Here is a 19890-nt window from a genome sequence, read left to right as displayed (position 1 = left end):
GCTAGAGGCATGTAGGTAGGAATAGCGGTCAGTAGGTTTCCGATATAGGGTGGTGTTTATGTGACCATCGCTTATTAGCACCGTAGTGTCCAGGAAGTGGATCTCTTGTGTGGACTGGTCCAGGCTGAGGTTGATGGTGGGATGGAAATTGTTGAAATCATGGTGGAATTCCTCAAGAGCTTCTTTTCCATGGGTCCAGATGATGAAGATGTCATCAATGTAGCGCAAGTAGAGTAGGGGCATTAGGGGACGAGAGCTGAGGAAGCGTTGTTCTAAGTCAGCCATAAAAATGTTGGCATACTGTGGGGCCATGCGGGTACCCATCGCAGTGCCGCTGATTTGAAGGTATACATTGTCACCAAATGTGAAATAGTTATGGGTCAGGACAAAGTCACAAAGTTCTGCCACCAGGTTAGCCGTGACAGTATCGGGGATACTGTTCCTGACGGCTTGTAGTCCATCTTTGTGTGGAATGTTGGTGTAGAGGGCTTCTACATCCATAGTGGCTAGGATGGTGTTTTTAGGAAGATCACCAATGGACTGTAGTTTCCTCAGGAAATCAGTGGTGTCTCGAAGATAGCTGGGAGTGCTGGTAACGAAGGGCCTGAGGAGGGAGTCTACATAGCCAGACAATCCTGCTGTCTAATGTAGATTTTTTTTTTTGTTACATAACTGCACTCAAAAACAAAACAATGTAAAACTTCAGAGCCTACAAGTCCACTCATTCCTACTTCTTGTTCAGCCGATCGCTAAGACAAACAAGTTTGTTTACATTTACAGGAGATAATGCTGCCCTCTTCTTATTTACAATGCTACCAGAAAATGAGAACCGCCTTTGCATGGCACTTTTGTAGCCAGCTTTGCAAGGTATTTACATGCCAGATATGCTAAACATTCATATGCCCCTTCATGCTTCAGCCATCATTCCAGAGGACATGCTTCCATGCTGATGACACTTGTTAAAAAAATATGTTCGTCAAATTTGTGACTGAACTCCTTGGGAGAAAAATGTATGTCCCCTGCTGTGTTTTACCCGCATTCTGCCATATATTTCATGTTATAGCAATCTCAGATGATGACCCAGCACATGTTGTTCCTTTTAAGAACACTTTCACTGCAGATTTCACAAAATGCAAAGAAGGTACCAATGTGAGATTTGTATTGATAACAACAGCACTCGACCCAAGGTTTAAGACTCTGAAGTGCCTTCTAAAATCTGAGAGGGATGAAGTGTGGAACATGCTTTCAGAAGTCTTAAGAGAGCAACACTCCAATACGGAAACTACAGAACCCGAACCACCAAAAAAGAAAACCAACCTTCTGTTGGTAGCATCTGACTCAGATGATGAAAATGAACATGTGTATGTCCAAACTGCTTTGGATTCTTATCGAGCAGAACCTGTCATCAGTATGGATGCATGTCCCCTGGAATGGGAGTTGAAGCATGAAGGGATATGACTCTTCAGTGCATCTGGCATGTAAAACCTTGCGATTCCGGCTACAACAGTGCCATGAGAGTGCCTGTTCTCACTGTCAGGTGACATTGTAAACAAGAACCAGGCAGTATTATCTCCTACAGATGTAAACAAACTTGTTTGTCTGAGTGATTGGCTTAACAAGAAGTAGGACTGAGTAGACTTGCAGGCTCTAAAATTTTACATCATTTTATTTTTGAATGCAGGTTTTTTGTACATAATTCTACATTTGTAAGTTCAACTTTCTTGATTAAGAGATTGCACTACAGTACTTGTATTAGGTGAATTGAAAAATACTAATACTGTTTTTTTTTACAGAGCAAATACTTGTAATAAAAAATAAAGTGGGCACTGTACACTTTGTATTCTGTGTTGTAATTGAAACCAATATATTTGAAAATGTAGAAGACATCCAAAAATATTTAAATAAATGGTATTCTATTTTTGTTTAACAGTGCGATTAAATGTGATGCATTTTTTTAAATCACTTGATAGCCCTATTTACTATTATACAATACTTGGATCATGTATGATTAAAAATTAATATTTGTATCTGTAAAGTGTGCCTGTATGGAAAAACTACTTCACTGCTTGAAAGGTTTTGTTTTATTTAAGTGGTGATGTCAAGCAGAAATTAATTTAAATTTTCTCTGGGGGCAAGTTATCCTATAAATTTCTACGGCAGGGTTTCTTGCACCTTCCTTTGAAGCAGTTGTTTGTGCCAGTGATACTGAATAAGATGGAGGGCTGGGTCTGGCCCAGCACAATAATTCCTTTGTCCTTAAATTACTTTTAGTGTGATGGAATTAGGAAAAAATTGTGTAAATTTGAACCTTAGACTAGGCATTCAAAAATTGATGTACTGTAACTTTGGACTAAGAGACCTCTTTGTCACTTTTGTTATATATCTTAGCATGTTGACGGATCATATGTTGTTCCAAACTTGGATGAATGTATATCCCTGCATTCATGCTTTTTTACAAGTGTCTTGCAAAAAAAAAAAAATTGTGCTCTTTATTGCTTCTTTATCATGCAAGATGAAGGCCTGAAAAGTCTCTTTTGCATGTTTTTATATTTATCTTTAAAATACTAGGGACATTAAGACTATTCTTTCCTAGTTATGGTGGAAGGCTCCTTGGAGGACTGCATAGCTGAAGTGAGTGTTATCCACAGCCTTCCATTGAATGAACTAGAGGGGTGGATTTGAATCTTTTAACAAAGAAAACTTTTTCACTCAAGAGTTTGTCATGCTTTTGAGTTAAATTATGTGTTAATAAATCTGACCATCCCCACTCAATTGTTTTTAATATCTTCTGGATGGCTTAATCCCAAGATTTCCTAGCAGTCCATAGAGTTCTCGAGCAAAAATAGGATAGACAAGACCTGATTTAAAAAAGAAAAAGATTTATGATTAATCTGGTGCTATGGTATATTTGCTGTATTTGAAAAAAAAATAATTTATAAATTATAAATATTAAAAGGGGGCAGAGTGTACAAATACTATTTTTCTTTGCAATTCACCTTTGATTAGAGTTGGTCCATACTTGTTGATTCTTGGAATAAATTCAGTAGTGGTGTATGTATTGTGAAGTTTTTAATAATTATACTCTTTCTCTATTGAAGGCTACAGATAGAAGAATCTTCTAAACCTGTAAGACTATCACAGCAATTGGACAAAGCTGTAACAACCAATTATAAACCTGTGGCTAATCATCAGTATAATGTAAGTTACTTTAATCTTTTTCCCTGCTAATCTTAATCACTACAAGTCTCTCAGGAATATAGTTGATCTATGCAATGACTCCCCTGTAGGTCCAGGCTTTGTATGTCCTTTTTTCGTTTAGAAAGTCTTCGCCTTTTGAAAATCCTTTTTTCTATGGTATAAAGATTCTGCCTCTGTTTTGTTTCCTGGATAACTTCCTTCTCTCTGGAGTCCAGCGCCAATCCAGTGGCTAAGATCTGCTGATTCTAATTCCCTTTGTTACATGACAGAGGCATAGCAGAACTCTCCTTCCTGTTTTTCCTTCCGCAATCTCTTTCTCTGTTTTTATTACCTCTCATCTTTAGTCATGTCCGAAATTCAATTTCATGGCCTTAAGGGCAGAAATACTGTATCCTTAGATTGTACATTCCACTTTTGGGTCATGCATAATAACAATCACGTATTCTGCAGATATGAAAGGCTAAGGAAGTATCTTTAACTTCTAATCCTTTGCAGCGAGTTTCCTGAATGACCGGAAACAATTGGTAAATCTTTGCATCATTATTCCTTCATATTACATATTCTCTGTATCAATTACTCTAATAATATTACATCCACATTGCAGGTCAGTGTCATTTGGTATGAATACAAGCTATAATGTCGTCCTTCTTAAAAGATCCTTTTTTGTGGTAATTTGTATGTATGCATGTATAATAAGCAACTTAGATGCTGAATGCAAGGAATGTTGTTAAAATTAAGTCACACTAAGAATTAGTCACTGTATGAGTCATTTGCTCTTTTGTACTTCTGGTTAAGATTTTATTTACATAAAACAAATGACAACATGTATGGTACACAACCATTACTGTAGAATACAATCCAATTTAAGACCTGGTCTACACTTAAAATTTAGATTGATGTAGCCACATCTCTCTGGGTAGGAAAAACTCACTCCCCTTTGTGACATAGCTATGCTAACCTAACCCCTGGTATAGATGCAGCTAGGTTGATGGAAGAATGTTTCTGTCAACCTAGCTACTGCCACTCAGGGAGGTGAATTACCTACGGTGATGGAAAACTCTCTTCTGTCACTATAGGCTGTGTCTACAGTACGGGGTTAGTGCAGTGTAGCTATGCCATTGTGATCCCCATAGTGTAGACAAACCCTTACTTATTCTAACAGGTCACAAATAATCATTCCTTTCTCAGCACACACTGCTTTTATAGTAGCTATAGTCTAAGGACTGATCTACGCACAGATTTCATTCTAGTATTTCAGTTAGGAGTGTGACTTTTTACCAAAATAATTATACTGGTAAACTCTTTAGTGTAGATGCAGTTATACCAGCATGCATGTGCTTTATCCTGGTATAACTTATTCCTCTTCCAATACTGAAATAAGCTACAGCAGTAAACGTGGATCCATACCGCTGTAACCATGTCTTTGTGGGTCACAACTGAGAATACCAAATTCGGGACAAACTGCTGAGAAATAGGGCAGACGCACCCCAAACTGGTGGTTATTCCTCCATAAATATACTAAACCAGCAACAACAGTAAACTTCTCTCTCTGGCTAACAAGAAGTCAGGCAAGTAGTTTTCTTAGATATTTCAGTCCTTGTATCACCCCCAAAAACACTGGATTTAAAGATGAGTGGTTCTTTACAACCAGTCTCATCAAATAAAAGTTTCTTCTGATCCCAAAGGACCAGCCACATACCCAGGTCAATATACAACTCGGATCTTACCCAAAAATCACGCTGATGTCAATCCTTAAGTATCTAAAATCTAAAGATTTATTTATAAAAAGAAAGAAAGGTGAGTTAAAATTGGTTAAAGGAATCAAATACATACAATAATTGCAAAGTTCTTGGTTCAGACTTGTAGCAGTGATGGAATAAACTGCTGGCTTGTTAAGTCTCTGGGTGCTTCCAAATCATTGGAAGGACCTCAGTCCTTAGGTTAGAATGCTCCCATTAGTATAAGTCCATAGTTCAGAGGTTTGAGCAGGAAAGAGGCAAAATGGAGGGATTTCCAGGGTCTTTTATAGCTTCTTCCATTGTTTCAAACAAAGCTCTCAGTACAGGTAAAAGATGGGAGTTTGGAGTCAGATGGGCAAGTCACATGTCCATGCCTCATTTTGCTTAGTCATAGCAGGCAGCCATTACCTATACTTCAGATGGAACGTCTACAGGAAAGTCCATTCAGTTTGGATGGGCTTCTCCCATGGTCCATTGTGAGTTAAGTGTCCTTTTGATGGGCCACTTAATTTGAATAGTCCCTCCAAGATGTGCTGGGTAACTACCTTGTGGGCATTACCCCAGGAGCAAACATTTGAAATACAGGTATAGAGCCAATACTCATAACTTCAAATACAAAAATGATACATGCATACAAATAACATAATTATATTCAGCAAATCATAACCTTTCCATAGACGCCTTACATGCCACATTTCGTACAAGATTTGTTGCAAATATATAACAGTGGTTGTAGCAATGGTCTATACGGTCATATTTTAATCAGATAACATCACACCGTATTAGGGGGTTATACTACTTTGACTATACCACTATAATTAAAGCGGTAACTTTTGTGTGTAGACAAGTCCTAAAGTTTTAGTCTAGTTATAGACTACAGTCATGATGCTATTGATACTACAACTTTTAACAGTCTTGTTACACAGTTGTCCCCAGGCTGTTACTAGATCTCCTAGGGGATGTCTACACAGCAAAGAAGAACCCATGGCTGGCCCATGCCAGCTGACGTGGGCTCATGGGGCTTGGACTGTGGTGCTGTTTCATTGCTATGTAGACTTCTGGGCTCAGGCTGGAGCATGGGCAGCGTGTGAACTACTGGCTGGGGGAAGCTAGCCCCCAGACTCCCGCCTCTTCCACCCGAGACCCTGCCCCTTCTGCGACCCCGGAACCCACATCCTCCCTACTGCGGCTGCGAGTCCCTGCCTCGGGCTGGCTAGTGCCCGCAGCCCCCTCTCCCCAGCCTCAGAGTGCCAGGAGAGAGAACGCATAGCGGCGGTGCTGCAGCCTCCCCAGCACACCAGGAGGGAGAGCACATGGCACCACCGCAACCCTGGGAGGCGGGGCCCTGGGGGTGGAATGTGGGAAGGGCCATGCCTGGCTGTTTGGAGAGCCAGAGCCTCCCCTACCCACCACCCATGGGCTGAAGCTTGAGCTCTGGGACCCTCCCACCCCACAGGGTCCTAGAGCCCAGGCACCAGCCCGAGCCCAGACGTCTACACAGCAATGAAACAGCACCGAAGCCCAAGCCCCATGAGTCTGAGTTGGCTTGCCTGTATCTAGTTTCTGTGTAGATGTACCCCTAATGAGTACATGGTTGTAATATGGGAGTACCCAAATTGTAACATTGTCAGCAGTTTGCACAGCTGGTCGTGTTGATATAAACATCCAGAAGACGTACGTATCCAGTATGGTTAGTTGTAGATGGAAAAAGCCTATTAAAATAGACCACGTGCATCATATCATCCCTCCTTCATTTCCCATTTCCCCAAATGCCAGTGCAGGATTGTTTTCTACAGTAACTTCTCCAGTCTGTTGAATCTAGGTTTAGATGTCCCAAATGGTGAGTCTTCTTCCATTTCTCTTAAAAGATCATTCCACAATCTTTTAAAATCTCACAATTAGATTTTTCCTGACTTGTTCAGGCTGAAATTATTTTCTTAAGCTCATCCCAATAGTCTCAGTTATACCACACTGCTCTAATAAGGGCAGCAGTTATCAGAGGAGTGGAAAGAAAAAGGAAACTATGAACTAATGTGGGAAGGGGGAATGAGGGCAATCATCTACCATGGAAGAGGGAGAGTCCCAAGAAGGGTAAAAATGAAAGGAGTGGAGCTACTGACAGGAAGGTGCATAGTAAGTTGGACATGAGTATAACTCCATCTCTTTGCCCTCCCCTACCCCATGATGGGAGGTACAAAAGGGAAAGGTAGGAAGAAGAACTAATTAAACCCTGCCTTCTCACTAGAATGTTGTAAATTATAATGTTATTGTAACTGGTAATTGTAACTTAGAGTTTTAGTACTTTGGGGAAGGGAATTTCTCCTTATATATTTATAAATGCCATGCTTGCCTGTAGTGTTATAACAATGTTCTCACGGCTGTGAGACTTCTGTTGCTTTACTGTCTTTTATCATATGTTAACAAAGCTCTCTAGGCTTCACTAGCTGTGTCTACATCACTTTCAGTTTCTGTTTTAACAATGCAAATAAACAGAATAATATGTTAGGTGATAATACGGTCAATAAGACTTCAGCTCTGAATTAATTTTTTTAAAAAGTTATTACTTTAACATGCAGTGCAAAATAATTAACTTTACCTAATCATCTTCAACCATTTGTACCACAACAAGAGAGGTAAACACCTAATATATGGAGGAATGTATTATCAAATCATGATCAAATAGTACTTATTTTCATTTTCCGAAGTCTCTTGAAGTCTTAAATTGAATCCTGCAGATATTGCTCTGTATGGAGCTCGCCATGGCCTCGTTAGCAGCATGACTTGTATGGTTTGTTAGATGCTTTTGCAGCAATATTGGTCAATAAGTCGAGCTTGAAATCTGATTGACTTTAAGATTAATATAATTTTGCAAGGCCTGAGCCCTAAGAGTGAGATTGTAGCATGTAAGTTATTGCCTGCAGTGATGCGGTCCAGAGACATTTGTTTCCCTCATAGAAACAGAATGAAAAGCTCTTGGTTTGGGGCGTCTTAATTTTGCCCTTGGAAACTATGATGATGGGCACTATATTAAAAACATAGAGAGGGCATTTCAGAGGCATTGTCTCTGATAATGTAGCATGGGCTGTGGCAGTCCTAGATACATCCTTTCAAAAGGTGCTGCATGCTCTTCCCACAACAGGAGCCCAATCCACTCTCATCCCCTCTCCTTCTTATAGGGGCTAGTGTCACTGGGCAAAGTGGTGAGAAAATATCTTGTCCCTTTCCCCCTCTAAATACAGGGCTATTCACCATCTAGCTCTAAACATCTTGATGTTGGTTTAATAACTATCCCCACTTCCTTGTTGAGAAATTTTCTGAAGTACTCACTATTTATGTAAGCTTCAGACAATATTTTAGGGATTTGTGCTCCCTTTAGGTGTCTCTGCAAACTAACAAACCACATTAATTTCAAGCGCTTATAAACAAAAGTGGGAAAACAGCACTTTACAGTACAAAATATAGTGATGGGGAATTAAATTGTATGTAGAGAACCTTAGCAGTAAATAGTGTTTTTTCTTTAAAGGGTATTCATCCATATTATTACCTGTCCCACATACATAGACATCCCCTGGCCCTCAGTTACCGGAGAACTTCCAGTCAGCCTGAAAGACCTGGGCCCCCAAACCCTTCACCATCTTTCTAAGACCATTGCTTCCCCTTGTACTGCCATCACTCCCCATTTCCAGCATCCATCACTGTGTACCACTCTCTTCCCTCACCTGTCAGTTCCTTTCCTTTAGTAGCTTCTCTCTCCTCTTACAAATCAGCTGCAAACCCTGCCTGTCACTAGCCTCTCTTTCCCTTTGACTGCTCCTATTTGCTGCTGCTGTCTCCCATGAAGACTTCTTTTCTGTCCTTTGTTGGCATGGACCTTGCTTACCCAGTCCAACCCTATAATTTTCCCAGTCTCTCTGCACAAAGCCTACCACTTCCATTTTTCTGCTTATGCATGTCTACAGAATTCCTCCAGCTTGACTCAACCTGATTCATTTTGGCTGCATTTACGCTGAGGATGTCTGAAACTCTCCCACCTGTGGTATAGTATTGGTACAACTCCACTGTACTAACAATGAGAGTACTAAATATAGGCTATATATATACTAAATATAGGCTGATCTCATAGATTTTTACCACCCTGCCATGTAACCCTGCTCACAGCCTGGCTAGACTACATGATTGAAACACCAGAAGTCTCAAGTACCATGTCTTACACTGATGCTCCTACTGTTGCTGAAAAAGCAGAACAATTTTTCAGAAAAAGTTTAGAGTGTAGACAAGACCTTACTTCAACACGCAGCATGGAATCTCTTCAGCAAATGCACATTTGTTTGAACTTCAGAATACCAGGCAGACCAAGAAAGCCATTTTGAGTTGGACTGTGAATTTCATTGTTAAATTAATTACGTTTATTTGTTCGCTAGGCTTCTTTGCAGGATGAAATGATAATTGTAGGGGTGTTTCATTGATTACAGAATAGTTCTTTATTTTAAAAAAAGGAGTTTTGAAAAGAAAATAGAACCTTTTAAAGCTTCTTTCAAATGTTTTTTAGAGAAAACTTTTTACTTTCATCTAACACATCTTTTTCATCATCTTTGTATTAACCATCTGCTGAAGAAATATAATACATGTCTGTATTAATGACGCCTTCAAATAGGGCATCTTGGCAACCTTCCAGTAAGACTAGTGACACACTGAAGGTAAACAAAGAAAAATTGATCTTGTATAAAGGATTGCAGGGGATAAAACAGCAACTTCAGTGCTTACCAACCCATCCCAAAACTACACCCTATGGTATCCAAATATACTTGGGGCTAATTTAGCTACAACTAATCAGGAGAAAGATCTTGGAGTCTTCGTGGATAGTTCTCTGAAGATGTCCACAAAGTGTGCAGTGGGAGTCAAAAAAGCAAACGGGATGTTAGGAATCATTAAAAAGGGATAGAGAATAAGAGGGAGAATATCTTATTGCCCTTATATAAATCCATGGTATGCCCACATCTTGAGTACTGCATACAGATGTGGTCCCCTCATCTCAAAAACGATATACTGGCATTAGAAAAGGTTCAGAAGAGGGCAACTAAAATGATTAGGGGTTTGGAACGGGTCTCATATGAGGAAAGATTAAAGAGGCTAGGACTTTTCAGCTTGGAAAAGAGGAGACTAAGGGGGGATATGATAGAGGTATATAAAATCATGAGTGGTGTGGAGAAAGTGAATAAGGAAAAGTTATTTACTTGTTCCCATAAAAGAACTAGGGACCTCCAAATGAAATTAATTGGCAGCAGGTTTAAAACAAATAAAAGGAAGATCTTCTTCACTCAGCACACAGTCAACCAGTGGAACTCCTTGCCTGAGGAGGTTGTGAAGGCTAGAACTATAACAGGGTTTAAAAGAGAACTGGTTAAATTCATGGAGGTTAAGTCCATTAATGGCTATTAGCCAGGATGGGTAAGGAATGGTGTCCCTAGCCTCTGTTTGTCAGAGGGTGGAGATGGATGGCGGGAGAGAGATCACTTGATCATTAACTGTTAGGGTCACTCCCTCTGGGGCACCTGGCATTGGCCACTTGGAGCCCTTGAGCTCCAGGCTGAGGAAGCTAGCCCCCGGCCCTCCCCTGCTGTTCCCACAGCCTCAGCTCGCTGTGCCGCCAGCACGGGAGGGGGCTGCACTGCAGGGGCAGGGGAGAGCAGGAAGGGAGGCTCACCTGCAGCCACAGGGGAGCAGACGGGCGGTGCGGGTGGTGAGAATGCGGCGAACACAGGTGGAGGACTCAGGAGGAGCACCGGATGGCCACGCAGCCGGCCAGAGAGAAGCAGCGCTTTGAAGGGGAAACCGCCGCTTCTCTCCGACTGCACCTGCTACTCCTGAGTCCTCCGCCCATGTTCACAGGGCTGCATTCTGAAAGGGGCTTTAGAGGGAGGCCTGTCAAGGGGTGGGGGTGTGGATAGGGGTCGGGGCAATCAGGGAGCGGGGGGGTTGTGTTGGGGGTAGGGTCCCAGGGGGGCGGTTAGGGGCAGGGGGTCCTAGGAGGGGATGGTCACGAGACAAGGAGCAGGGCGGGTTGGATGGGTCATTGGTTCTGAGCAGGGTAGATAGGGTTAGGGTTTGGAGAAGCACAGCCTTCCCTACCCAGCCCTCCATACTGTTTTGGAACCCCAATGTGGCCCTCAGGCCAAAAAGTTTTCCAACCCCTGTTATACAGTGTATATGTATATCATGTTACACACACAAACTGTTTTGGTTCTGTTGCACAATGTATCTTGTTACAAAAGATGAATAAAGTTAAAGTGAGGCATTGTAACTTTATATGAACTGTCATGTCAGTCCTCACAACTGTGGAGAGAATGCTGCAGCAATACCATATTTTTTAAAAATAGCAGTATTCACACTGCTTTCGGTGCTCCTACACTGCAGTGGGAGCTGTTGCTGAAGTTTTGAGCTAATTTTGAGTATCGCTAATTAATATGACTGAGATACCGATTGAAAATAGCTGAATGTTTTCAACAAAATAATGAAATTTTAACAATACAAGACCGCACTCCTGGAGTGCTCAACTATGTAATCTTTGCTAAGAAGTGAGGAGCGATAAATCACCTTTGTGTGTGAATTGTTGTATGAATTAATGACTTATGAATTCTAAAGTACTCAAACTGCATTTTTATAAAGAGCACTCTTCTCTGGTTTAGATAATCAAGAAAATGCAAAATGAAAGCTCCCAATGGGCAGAAATTAATTAGCCTGTAAATTTTCAAGATAGCAGAGAAACAGAAATGTTGTCCATTGCCATTTAGCAGGTAATAAAATAGCCTTATTTCAGCTCAGTTAAAAAACAAAATGCATACTGTTCAATAACATTTTCTTGGGGGGAAAAATTAGATATTGCAATATTTGAGACTCTTTGATAAAATAGTCCTATAAAAGGCTAACAGCAATGGGGATTGCTTTGAGGATCTCCTCATAATAATGCAGTGCAAGATCAGTTGCTTTCCTCCTCTGTGTAGAAAGTGTCCATTTTCGAGAGTAAGCATTTTGGCTTGACAGTGTTAAATTTTAACAGGTTGTTTCTCCAAGTGAAGATGATCAGTTTCTAAACAAGTTTTCTCCAAATCTCATTGTACAGGTACAATGATGCTGCAGAATTGTTGAGCATCTTCACAGGTTGTCTTGAGAGTGCCATTAGCTTTTCCAATTATGTTCTGCCTTGCGCAGAATGAACGACATGAGGATTTAGCTCATATTTTGGCTTCAAAAAATCCCTTGGACTGTTTTTTCTCACACTTTAGTTTGACCTTCCACCTCAGGGTGTTTTTTGATGTGGTTCTTGAGTGATTGATAGGAACAGAAAATTCCTAAAAGGATTAGAGGAAATCAGGTCAGTGGTACTCTTCTGGAAAAATCATGCAACCTGCTGTGACAGTCTCTCTCCACCTTTCATGCCCAAATTCTCAGCAATTATATTTTCGAGTTATTGAAGTCACCGGACTCAAGAGCAGGCAAAGGATAATGGACTTTTGCCACTGAAGAGAGATCAGATTATCACAGAATCATAGAACTGGAAGGGACCTAAAGAGGTCATCTAGTCCAGTCCCCTGCACTCAAGGCAGGACTAAGTATTATCTAGACCATCCCTGACAGGTGTTTGTCCAACCTGCTCTTAAAAATCCCCAATAATGGAGATTCTACAACCTACCTAGGCAATTTATTCCAGTGCTTAACAACTCTGACAGTTAGGAAGTTTTTCCTAATGTCCAACCTAAACCACCCTTTCTGCAATTTAATCCCATTGCTTCTTGTCCTATCCTCGGAGGTTAAGAAGAACAATTTTTCTCCCTCCTCCTTGTAACAACCTTTTATGTACTTGAAAACTATTATCATGTCCCCTCTCAGTCTTCTCTTCTCCAGACTAAGCGAATCCAGTTTTTTTAATCTGCCCTCATAGATGATGTTTTCTAGACCTTTAATCATTTTTGTTGCTCTTCTCTGGACTTTCTCCAGTTTCTCCACATTTTTCCTGAAATGTGGTTCCCAGAACTGGACACACTACTCCAGTTGAGGCCTAATCATCGTGGAGTAGAGCGGAAGAATTACTACTTGTGTCTTGCTTACAATACCTCCTGCTAATACATCCCAGAATGATGTTTGCTTTTTTTGCAATAGTGTTACACTGTTGACTCATATTTAGCTTGTGGATCCACTATGATCTCCAGATCCCTTTCTGCAGTACTCCTTCCGAGGCAGTCATTTCCCATTTTGTATGTGTGCAACTGATTGTTCCTTCCTAAGTGGAGTACTTTGCATTTGTCCTTATTGAATTTCATCCTGTTTACTTCAGACCATTTCTCCAGTTTGTCCAGATCATTTTCAATTGTAATCTTATCCTCCAAAGAACTTGCAACCCCTCCCAGCTTGATATCGTATGCAAACTTTATAAGTGTACCCTCTATGCCATTATTTAAATCATTGATGAAGATATTGAACAGAACCGGACCCAGAACTGATCCCTGCGAGACCTCACTCATTATTCCCTTTCAGCATGACTGTGAACCATTGGTAACTACTCTCTGGGAACGATTTTCCAACCAGTTATGCACTCATCTTATAGTAGATCCATCTAGGTTGTATTTCCTTAGTTTGTTTATGAGAAGGTCATGCGAGACAGTATCAAAAGCCTTACTAAAGACAAGATATACCACATCTACTGCTTTCCCCCCTATTCACAAAGAATACCTGTCAAAGAAAGCTGTCAGGTTGGTTTGACATGATTTGTTCTTGACAAATCCATGCTGACTGTTACTTATCACCACATTATCTTCTAGGTGTTTGCAAATTGATTTCTTAATTATTTGCTCCATTATCTTTCCGGGTACAGAAGTTAAGCTGGCTGGTCTGTAATTCCCCGGGCTGTCCTTATTTCCCTTTTTATAGATGGGCTCTATATTTGCCATTTTCCAGTCTTCTGGAATGTCTCCCGTCTTCATGACTTTGAGGTAATTGCTAATGGCTCAGATATTTCCTCAGTCAGCTCCTTGAGTATTCTAGGATGCATTTGATCAGGCCCTGGTGATTTGAAGACCTCTAACTTGTCTAAGTAATTTTTGACTTGTTCTTTCCCTATTTTAGACTCTGATTCTACCTCATTTTCACTGGCATTCACTATGTTAGACTCCAATCTCCACCAATCTTCTTGTTGAAAACCGAAACAAAGAAGTCATTAAGCACCTCTGCCATTTCCACATTTTCTGTTATTGCCTTCCCCCCTCATTGAGTAACGGGCCAACACTGTTCTTGGTCTTCCTCTTGCTTCTAATGTATTTGTAGACTGTTGGCTTGTTACCCTTTATGTTTCTAGCTAGTTAGATCTCGTTTTGTGCCTTGGCCTTTCTAATTTTTTCCCTACATACTTGTGTTATTTGTTTATATTCATCCTTTGTAATTTGACCAAGTTTCCACTTTTTGTAGGACTCTTTTTTTGAGTTTTAGATCATTGAAGTTCTCCTGATTAAGCCAAGGTGGTCTCTTGCCATACTTCCTATCTTTCCTATGCAGTGGGATAGTTTGCTCTTGTGCCCTTAATAATGTCTCTTTGAAGACTGCTAGAAGTTTTTCAGTTGTTTTTCCCCTTAGACTTGCTTCCCATGGGATTTTACCTACCAACTCCCTGAGTTTGCTGAAGTCTGCCTTCTTGAAATCCTTTGCCTTTATTGTGCTGTTCTCCCTCCTACCATTCCTTAAGAGTCATGAACTCTACCATTTCATGATCACTTTCACCCAAGTTGCCTTCCACTTTCAAATTCTCAACCAGTTCCTCCCTATTTGTCAAAATCAAATCTAGAACAGCCTCCCCCCAAGTAGCTTTCTCCACCTTCTGAAATAAAAAATCTCCAATACATTCCAGTAACTTGTTGGATAATCTGTGCCCTGCTATGTTGTTTTCCCAACAGATGTCTGGGTAGTTGAAGTCTCTCATCACCACCAAGTCCTGTGCATTGAATGATTTCGTTAGTTGTTTAAAAAAAATCTCATCCACCTCTTCTTCCTGGTTTGGTAGTCTGTAGTAGACCCCTACCATGACTAGGGTGACCAGACAGCAAGTGTGAAAAATCAGGATGGGGGGTAGAGTGTAATAGGACTCTACATAAGACAAAGCCCCAAATATTGGGACTGACCCTATAAAATCAAGACATCTGGTCACCCTAACCATGACATCACCCTTGTTTTTTACCCCATTTTATCCTTACCTGGAGACTTTCAGCAAGTCTGTCTCTTACTTCTATTATGTACGACCTCAGGACCTGAAAGGAGCCACAGTTGAAGCTATTATTCTTCCTTTCTCCTTCCTACTGGACCTGGCTTTTCTGATATCGGAGTCTTTTGTGGCAGCCATTGCATGACCAGATAATCCCTCCTCTGCTCCTGCCAAGCTTTAGGTTCAGAAAGTATTTACACTTAAAACCTCTTTGGGTCTACCTGTTACATTTATGTTGTTCCCAGTCCCTGTGTCTCTTCTTATGATATTTTTTATATTATGGGTGTATCATATAAAAACTCACTTCAGATATATTTATAGGCTAATGGCCTGGGCCTCTACTACTACTCTACATTTGTCCCTATTGCCAGATGCCACATGGACCTGATTTCTGTGAAGACTCCCTTCAGGAGACAGTTCCTTATCAATTGAGGCATTTTGCTCTTGAAGGACTTGCCTATCTTATGATGGAAAATCACTGAATTGCATCCCTCAAGAGAGCTAGAGGTGCTTTTCATACATGTTAAGTTATAATTTAGTGCTGCTATCCCACTGCATCCTGCTATCGGAAGTTAATTGATTATACCAATTTTCATTTCGGCCTCCTAGTTGATTCCTCCAAGATTAGCAAGATTAGTGAGCTGCCTTTCTCAAAGTTGATTCTACTGTGGCTACTTTTGCTGGAAAAACCCCTCTCCTAATAGAGGACTGTGCCAGTCCTTGAGTCCCTCAACACAAAGTTATCACTCTCTTATAAAAGAAGTCCCATTCATTTTCCTGTTCTTGCCGAACAGTCTACTTATCAGCTATATGCTAGGAAATAATTACAAGTTATTGACAGGATTAGGAGGTCCCTCTGGGCACTGCGGTAATACCAATATTAATGAGTGTCCTGGTAAACTTTCACAGCAGCTTTGAGAGGTGATTGATGGCCTTCCCCCCCCCCCAATGGACAAGGAAGGGTCAGTCAGCTGCGTTTTTATTTACATCGCAGTAAATAGGGTAAAAGGCAAAAGTGACCAATGACTAACACATTTTTCAGCTCCAGTTTCACTGATCACTAGTATTTATGTAGAGACCGGCATAATCACAGGTTTCAGAGTAGCAGCCGTGTTAGTCTGTATTCGCAAAAAGAAAAGGAGTACTTGTGGCACCTTAGAGACTAACAAATTTATTAGAGCATAAGCTTTCGTGAGCTACAGTAAATGCATCCGATGAAGTGAGCTGTAGCTCACGAAAGCTTATGCTCTAATAAATTTGTTAGTCTCTAAGGTGCCACAAGTACTCCTTTTCTTTATGTAGAGACCATCTACCTAAAGACTGACCTTGTCCTAAGCAAAACAGTTCATTTGACTTTTTTGCTTTATTTTGTTTGTTTTGAATTAATGAAGAAGATTCTTGCTGCCCAGAGGGACCAATTCTCATTCATCCTTGACCCCACTTCCTGAATTTATAAGTGGATAAGCATATTAAATTAATATTTTGCAGAAATTATGGCCAGAAAGACACTATACATTTCAATAGAGGAAGATTTTATTCAAGGGTGTTTTTAAAGAGTTCCACAGTACAATGGATTCCTGTACTTGAGCATGAAACAGCCAAAGGGAAGGATTCTGGCAGAAACCAAGCTGAGAGACAGCAATTTCCACCAGGAGCTTACTATTATTTGTAGTCCCATAGTAAATTAAACTGATTTGTAAAGATATGTTTAATTCCTCCCTCTTCCGTTTGTTTCTCCCCCCTCCATGTTATGTTGTCACTACAGGGTACAATGCGACACTGATTTTGGGCAGGCCAGTGAATCTCTCTATCTTGGTTTCCCCCCATGTAAAATGAGGATGATTCTTCCTTACTTCATATATTTATTATTATTATTATTATTAATTATAGGGATGTTATTCATCAATGTTTATAAAGTTATTTGAGATCTTCAGATGGAAAGTGTTATATACACAAAGTATTATTACAGCACTTAGATACCACAATAATCCAATGAAGTGAGCTGTAGCTCACGAAAGCTTATGCTCTAATAAATTTGTTAGTCTCTAAGGTGCCACAAGTACTCCTTTTCTTTTCACAATAATAATGGACACTTCAGAAACACCAAAGAGAGATTAGTTGCAGAGAGCCGAAGTCTGGTCTTACTTACAAACGTGCCAATCTGAAATAACTCTGTGGAAGCCAGTCTCATTATTCCAGACCTGCACTGGTGTAACGGAGAACAGAATTGGCTGATAACCATATGAAGATTTTAAAAAAGAAAACCAAAAGCTCTCCTTTCCACTTTATGGCTAGAGTTAAGGAAACCATGTTAGGTAATGGGACAGTGAGCAATTGCCACTCTACAGCAACAATCTCCAGCAGACCAAATGCATGAATTTGTCAAAATACAAATAAAATCCCTAATAGAACAGATCAACGTCTTTATCTTTTAAAATAGTGTGGCTTCACGTCATGGCTTACTTACTCTCAGAAGACCTTATTTATATGACAGCCATCGTCTCCTTTGATACTAGCTCAGCTTATATGACAAAAGAGCCCTTTCCAGAGAATACTAATCACAGGCAGTCACTACAGAAAAAACAAACAAAAATTTCACTGTTCCTCGGGGTGGAAGCTGTCTTTCTAAGTGTGGGTACAGCACCTAACACAGTGGAACTCCATTCATGACAAGTATCTTCTGGTGCTCCTGTGATATAGATTATATAGGTATACATGACAATAAGATTATCAGGCTCAGATAGGATGTAGCAGATTCGTAGAGTTTTAAGACCAGAAGGGACTGTTATGGTTACACAATGAAATACATTTTAAAAGTCTGACCTGCCTAACAACAGGAGTTTCTGCATCAAGTGCATAACGTTCGCTTGAGCTAGAGCACAACAATAGTAATTTGGGAAGTGAGCCTGAGAGAGAGAGCTCAATGGGAAGAAGTTAGGTGCTCAATATACCCACCTTCGCCTGAGCCAATACCCACCCCCAGCAAATTAAGAAGTCTGACCCTACCCTGGCTAGAAATTAAACACAATTTTAAGACTTTGCAGACTGAGACTCAAGGACAGTTCCTTCCACAGTGACATGCAGAGAACTTCCCAGTCATCAGACATTAGGTACAGCGCACTGTGATACTTCCAGCAAAAACAGCAGGCACTTTTACTGCTTCTTTTCCACTCTCCACCCCAGGTAGTAAAGGGCCAATCAACTCAGATTTTCCTACCCTTCATGTTAAGCACCATGACAGAGGCCCAAAAATTGTGTTTTCCCTCCACAGTATACAGTAGTACTGTCTGCCTGGATTCAGATACAGTACTGTTTCTCTATGGTACAAGTGTAACCTGCAAATCTTACTCAGTTTCGTTCTGGTCCCTGCATCACCACAGAAATGTGTGCAGCACAGAGCTGGTTGATTGCTTTGGTGGGGAATCTGCTTGCAAAATTTGGAGGGAGGGGAAAGCACTAACCCCAAATATTCTGCTCATGATACCCAAGCCACGGGTTAAAGGAGTAAACTTGTTACCACAAAACTTTTGTAACTCTATGTTCTTTATCTATGTAACAAGTTTCCATCAAACTAATGGGTCCCTAATTCTGTTTGCTTTATAGTTAAAGGATCCACACTTGATTCTGTCATTACCTAATTTGAAGATCCCTGTAATTTTTTGCGGATGAGTTTATAGGTGGACTGTGTCTAACATGCTTGCTTGTTTCCAATACAAAAATCTATTTTTGTGGGACGGCGCTATAGCAGCACTTGACAGAATGAAATTAAATTCACAATGTAGTTTAAGAGGATTATAAGATGTTGGAAAGCCATAATATCTCTCCAGTATTTGCAGGATGTCGTAGCTCATTGCCTGTTGGATTTTCAGTGGAGTGCTTTGGATACAAATATCTGTGTACTGTTTAAAACAAAAAAGTAAACTGCCTGGATTTTTGTTCGCATTCTATAGTTTCTGTGGAGTCCAGCTGTTATGCTGTAGATCTTGGCAATCAAGATGGTATTTTATAACCCACTTTATTGACTGGTGCAGTTTGCAAATGTTGCTGACTTGCTGCTGCTTTGAAGATTTCTCAAATTTAAGAAACATAGACTTTCAGAATAATTATAGTGTAATAAATCACCAAAATGCACCCGAGAATGAAAATAAGTTGACTGCGTCAAGAGGTGTACACTGAGAACTTTTGAATTCATATCCCTGTTCTGACACTGGGATGTGAACTCTCTCTAGCTTTGGACAAGTCACTTAATCTCTCTGCATCTGTTCCTTTATTTTTGAAGTGGAGTTATTATTTATCTATGTGTTAGAGGTACTAAGGATTGATTGATCATTCACATGTTGATTTTCTGGAAAGGAAAAGCAGAATGTAGCTGCAAAACATTTTATTAAATAGATTTTTTTTTTTACAATATAAATACTGTAGTACTCTGTATAGAGAAATACCCAGAGACTGTGTCGCATGTACATCTTTTTAAAAAAAAAATATTTTAATTCATAGATTGAGTATGAAAAAAAGAAAAAAGAAGATGGAAAACGAGCTCGGGCTGATAAACAGCAAGTGTTGGACATGCTTTTTTCTGCCTTTGAAAAACACCAGTATTACAACATTAAGGACTTGGTGGACATAACCAAACAGCCTGTGGTATGTATGTGTTTATAATAGCCTTCGTAACATATTTTTCAGTAATGACCACTACAAAATATATTG

The 19890-nt window shown here is 40.2% G+C and overlaps 1 protein-coding gene across 5 annotated transcripts in view; it reads left to right on the top strand.

Moving 5' to 3' along the window:
* GTF2F2 (general transcription factor IIF subunit 2) overlaps positions 1 to 19890 on the top strand; it is a 142793-nt gene that overhangs the window by 106626 nt on the left and 16277 nt on the right. For all 5 annotated transcript variants that reach the window (XM_038381053.2, XM_038381047.2, XM_043500782.1 and 2 more), the window contains 2 exons: positions 3099 to 3198; positions 19681 to 19824. In XM_038381053.2, the coding sequence (XP_038236981.1) occupies positions 3099 to 3198; positions 19681 to 19824 (244 nt within the window). The remainder of the gene's footprint in view (positions 1 to 3098; positions 3199 to 19680; positions 19825 to 19890) is intronic.

Source organism: Dermochelys coriacea, chromosome 1 (assembly GCF_009764565.3).
Source record: "Dermochelys coriacea isolate rDerCor1 chromosome 1, rDerCor1.pri.v4, whole genome shotgun sequence".
Lineage (NCBI taxonomy): Eukaryota > Metazoa > Chordata > Testudines > Dermochelyidae > Dermochelys > Dermochelys coriacea.
This window is presented reverse-complemented; position numbering and strand designations above follow the sequence as displayed.